The 5,024-nt window shown below is 45.4% G+C and overlaps 1 protein-coding gene across 13 annotated transcripts in view; it reads right to left on the reverse strand.

The window, feature by feature from the left end:
- rapgef2b (Rap guanine nucleotide exchange factor 2b) overlaps nt 1-5,024 on the reverse strand; it is a 52,930-nt gene that overhangs the window by 4,490 nt on the left and 43,416 nt on the right. For 11 of the 13 annotated variants that reach the window (XM_032527446.1, XM_032527445.1, XM_032527447.1 and 8 more), the window contains 6 exons: nt 4,687-4,910; nt 3,972-4,139; nt 3,189-3,338; nt 1,435-1,636; nt 797-1,320; nt 31-440 (listed from right to left, as the gene is read on the reverse strand). In XM_032527446.1, coding sequence (XP_032383337.1) covers nt 67-440; nt 797-1,320; nt 1,435-1,636; nt 3,189-3,338; nt 3,972-4,139; nt 4,687-4,910 — 1,642 coding nt within the window. In that variant the 3' untranslated portion in view covers nt 31-66. The remainder of the gene's footprint in view (nt 1-30; nt 441-796; nt 1,321-1,434; nt 1,637-3,188; nt 3,339-3,971; nt 4,140-4,686; nt 4,911-5,024) is intronic. The other 2 variants (XM_032527437.1, XM_032527439.1) reach the window with 2 other exon arrangements.

Below are 5,024 nucleotides of genomic sequence, written 5' to 3' on the forward strand. Positions count from 1 at the left end.
GGGGGGGCAACCTGATAAATTAGTTTTTACCTGCCTTGGGGCCTGTTAACCCCCGTACACACACTCTCATGGTCTGGGAGTCTCAGGTGTATGCTGTGCCACTGGCTTTGGCTTCCTCAGAGCGATTAGTTTGGAAGACAAGGACTCACCCTCCTCTTCCTCCTCAGCTTCTTGTTCCTCGGCCGGTGAGCGTGTGCGGTGGAGGCCGCCCGTTCGCTGTTTGGTCCCCTGGTGGGCCAGGTGAGAGTCGGGCGACTGGGTGACCATGCGCGAGCGCTGCAGGGCCGTGGTGTAGTCTGGTGGCCGGCGACCTGAGTGGGTCGCTGTGGACGTGGTAACAGACGGGGCCGGGTGCTGCACTTCAGCGAGGTCGGAGATGGTCAGGGCAGTGTAGCCGGGGGGAGTCGGGGGAGGCTCCCGGTAACGGCTTTCTTTCCGCGCTAGAAAGACACAAAAGAGATGAAGATGATGAAGCCACTTTTAGAATACTAGAAGAGTAATTTATTTTTTAAAGTCATTCAGGGGGGTATTTTCCTCTTGATAGCAATAGTAGAGAAATAACAAGACATGACCAGTGAGACAGGAGGGATTAAATGCAATAAAAATTCCTGAGGCAAAAAATGCTGCAATTACATGGTGAGCATCATAACCCCCCCAGGCATGTCTTTGTCTTGAGAGAAAAATATTCTGCCTGAAGTATAACAATATATATATATTATAATAAATTTCCTATAAAAACATCATCGATCATCAATCATCAATTAAAGCAACAGGACTGTAAAGTGTAGTCACTCACAAAGTAGGCCTTTACCCCCAGTGGTGATAGGAGATGGTGAGGGCCGCCCGAGCTGCTTGGCCTCCTCTGACCCCGTGGATGTGATGCTACTTGTTTCTGGGTCGGCATTGACGTCCTTCCCTCCTCTCCTCTTAATGGTGCCGGTGTCTCCCTCGGAGTCCTCTCCCCAGTACGCAGCGGAGGATGAGGAGGAGCTGGCGGATGCCCAGCTCCCTCTGGCCTGGGCTGCCCACAGCGCAGCAGGCCCTCCTAATAAGGCCTCTGGTCCGCCAGGAGGGAGTCCTCCAATGCCCCCTCCGCCTCCACCAAAGGCCAGAGTCTCCCAGCTACGCCCCTGCTGCATGGTCTGAATGTTGTCGTGGGAACCAGAGGAGCAGGAGGTCCAGGAGCCGCGGCCGCTGTCAGCAGCATCGAGGGAAACCCGATCGCCCTGATCCTGGGTCAGCTCCTCCGAACTGGGGGAGGAGAGCACTGTAGGGCAGCCGGTGTAAATGCCCCGACAGTCCTGCATTGATGAATATGACCTAATAAATGATAAAAAAAATAAAAAAAATTACTATTAGAAATTAATTAGAAATTGTGAAGGTCAGATAAATAAAACAGACCTTCACCTCAAAATAAACTACTTAAGTTCCTACCCGAGGCTGTACTGGTCGGGGTCGGTGGTAGCTCTTCTTTCCAGCCGCTGTCCTCCGATGTGCGATTCCCCAACTCCTCCAGAGTGACGGAGTCTCCTCTCCTCCTGTGCCATGTCAAAAGAGGAGTTGCTGACGAGGCTGGAGCGAGAGGAGATCTCACTGTGACCGGAGTCCGAGTATGCGTCTCCCATTCTGTTGTAACCTGGGCGAGAGAGGAAAAAATTTTCACCTATAGAGGAAAGGAGTTCTTAAAAAATGTATCGGAGCACCAGCAGGGTTTTTGTGTGCAAAAAGTAAACCTAACCGATTACTTTCAAATCCCTAAAAGGAAAAGGATGATAAAGCCCTAACATGGTGCCCTTACATGCTGACTGGGTTTCAACCACATCACAACTCAAAGCAAACACAAACATGAAAATAACTTATGGTGGGTGAACGTTTTTCAACTCTTATCAAACAACATCCAAAATCGACATATCTTATCTCAGTCAGTCTTTCTAAATGAGGCATCAAACACAGACTGCAGGGATAATTGTAGAGGGCCATTTCCATGTAAGCCAAGCCGGTGCATTCGATTTGTATTGAAAAAGCAGTTTGCTAAAACATTCAGGGTTTCAACACAGCGCTGAATAGTGTGGAAAACTTTAGATAATAAGCATGAAGGGACTCGGAATTAGAAAGTTTGTGAAAATATAGGGAATCACTGGTCATGAGTGCTGACACATGTAAGGACATATTTTCTAGTTCTAGGCGACTGTCATTTGCTGCAGGTCAGCTTTAGGTTCGGTCGTATTCCCCAGATACTATCAGCAAAAATCACTTCAATAACCCCCCAATCCTGTCTATACTTCTGAGTCTGACAAATGAGGGGATGTTTACCTTTTAGGAGGCTTTAACTATAAAGATGTGGGGCAAACATGAGCCACTAATAGGTGACATGGTCCAAACTTAGGCCTAAGGGGAGACACATGAACTCACAGGATCCTTGAGGTTCCAGCAGCGACAAAAAACTGTTCATTTCTAAGTTAATTTAAGCAGCAGATAAAGCCAGAGTCGTGACGTCCACAGTAAAACCACCCAGTCCAGCAGCTTCTACAGCAAGAGCCAGTTGCAAAAAGAAAAAGTAACACGATGCATGCTTGCAAGCTTGCCACACTAACCTTTTGAGATTTTATTATATTGATTGTAATTATTATATTATATTATATTATAAATATTTTGGTATTTTAATATGTTTAAGTTATTAGGTAATAACTTGAAGAACTGCAGGCCTTTAAAGTATTTTGTTTTTAGCTGTCTTTAGTCTGCCCTGTACCGTGCCAAGTTTCTAACAACATTTGCTGTAATGGTTATAAAGCTATCTCTAATGCTGTGAATAACCACAGACAGCCGGATAAACCAAAGATTTCTGTGAAGCATATGTTGTACTCAGCAAAGATGTTGCCAAAATCCTAAAACAAATAATTATTAGGTTTAATGCACCTGACTTCAGACTAGTTAGCGCTAAGGTTCTCAGGACTATAAACTTCCCATCAGACAAGTACCAGTTTATCTGTGGCTGCTGTGGTTTAAAGGGCTAAATATTTTTCTGACTCTGTGGCCTGCTAGTCACAGGATGAATACCAGTACCCAACAGCATATCTGAAACATAATGCAATGCATGCTGGCAGCCACCAGGTGGCATTTGTGGCACATCATGGCAGAAGGAAGGAGCCTGGAGATGGTGTGGGAAGGAGGGAGGATTATTGGCTTACCCTTCTTGGGTGAGCTTTGGGGGGAGATTGGAGGGGAGGAGAGCTGGGAGGAGGCGTTGGACAGAGTGTCCTCTGGCTGCCTCCGGTGCCTTTCGTTCCCCTCCTCTGACAGAGACAGGATCTTCTTCAGAGACTGAGGGGAACTGGTGCCTGTGGATATTTACAAGAAGATGAGCGGAATTAGCATGAGGAACACTGCCATGCCGCCCTAGGGGGGCTGGGATGCTAAACTGCATTGTCTGGGTTTATGTTTTGTAATTGGTTGCTATCAGACAGCCTCCAGGTGGCAGCACTGTCATAAAGGAGCTGGCTCTGCTATTGTCTGCAAATGACAGGATGAGGAAGAAAAAACAAGGCAATGGCGGCACGAAGAAAGACAAGTGAACAGAAGATTTATAAAGGCTTATTTTCACTTGATCCATAACCACACTATTATTCATTCAGTCATTAAATATGACTCGACATGACCCTCACTATAAAATACAAGTACAGTAGTAACTCTGGTGAACTGTACAGTTTGTTGGACATATTCCACAACAAAAATCATGTCAAACAATCCAATTAACTTTATTTCTTTAAATGATACTCCAAGCAAAATGTCCCGTGCATTGCACTTTACGATAAAGATTTATACAAACTTCTCAATACAAATACCTTTCTAAATTATAACCTTTTAAACACAGAGAAAATTATACATACAAAACATGTATTAGTGTACCTCAAATGACTGGATGTGGGTATACATTAAAATTTACAAATCTCATAATTCCAAATGAATCTTACCAAAAGGTGGAAGATCCTTGACTGGCACTTTCTTTCTGGATGGGTAAAGGGCCACGGCGGGGACCTGCAGGGCCTGGTTTCCTTTGGCCAACTGGCCCCTCTGTTGGCTGGCAGCTCTGGACACAACTGGGGAGGTGTCTGGCCGTTTCCCACCGGCATTCTTGGGCACTAAGTTGGGCGAGAAAGGAAAATCCCTTTACAAAATCTGATTTGGATTTAGGCCTTAAACTGAAATGTGTATGTAAAAGGACGTACAGTAGGAGACGGCAGGAGTTTGCTGTGAAATTTAAGAAAACAGCTGGTGACTGGTAGTCAAAGCTGTTCAAAACTGTGTGTAAGGGTCTCGTCGACCATATTTACTCTCCTTCTGTCTACCAATGCATTAGCGGCGAGTAAAGTTGGCATTAACAATGAGAAACTGGCCTAGCGATTCAGTCAATTTTTTTCACTGCCAATGAGTCTTAAAGCAAGACACATTGATGCAGTGGTCCCAACCCTTTTGGTGTATGCTGTAAATCCTGGAAACATCCATGTCTCAAGAAAACATGCAGTTAAACAAAAAAAAAAGAAAAAGAAATAAAAGAACTCAATGTTTAACTCTAATTACTTGAAAAAGAGTGCTATGCAAGGAGATTATGGGTTTATTTTATACATTATATTCATATACCTACATCTGTTATGCATTTGTGTGTGATCTAGGTTGTCACAAACTCACATGTACTTATGGAGGGTTCACACTGCACCGAGAGCGTCTGCAGACTCTCCTCGTTCGTTTCCAGGCTGAGGTTGGACAGATACTGTTTGACCTTCCTGGCCATCTGGGCATCCTCGTAAAGCTTTTTAGCGTTCAGAAAGGAGCTGCGTCGCACCCTCTTCTTGTGCCCGCCTGTCTGGTTGACGTCGAGCACTGCCGCATTAGCGCTACCCTGGCTTAGGGACCTGTTTGCACACGTAGGCCACCACACAGACATATAAACACAGAGAGGCATACAAATGTGCAGGCACGAAACGCAGACAAAGACGCACAAAGACAAATAGAAAGAATAGTGAAAG

This window comes from Etheostoma spectabile, chromosome 10 (assembly GCF_008692095.1).
Source record: "Etheostoma spectabile isolate EspeVRDwgs_2016 chromosome 10, UIUC_Espe_1.0, whole genome shotgun sequence".
In the NCBI taxonomy this organism is placed as follows: Eukaryota; Metazoa; Chordata; class Actinopteri; order Perciformes; family Percidae; genus Etheostoma; species Etheostoma spectabile.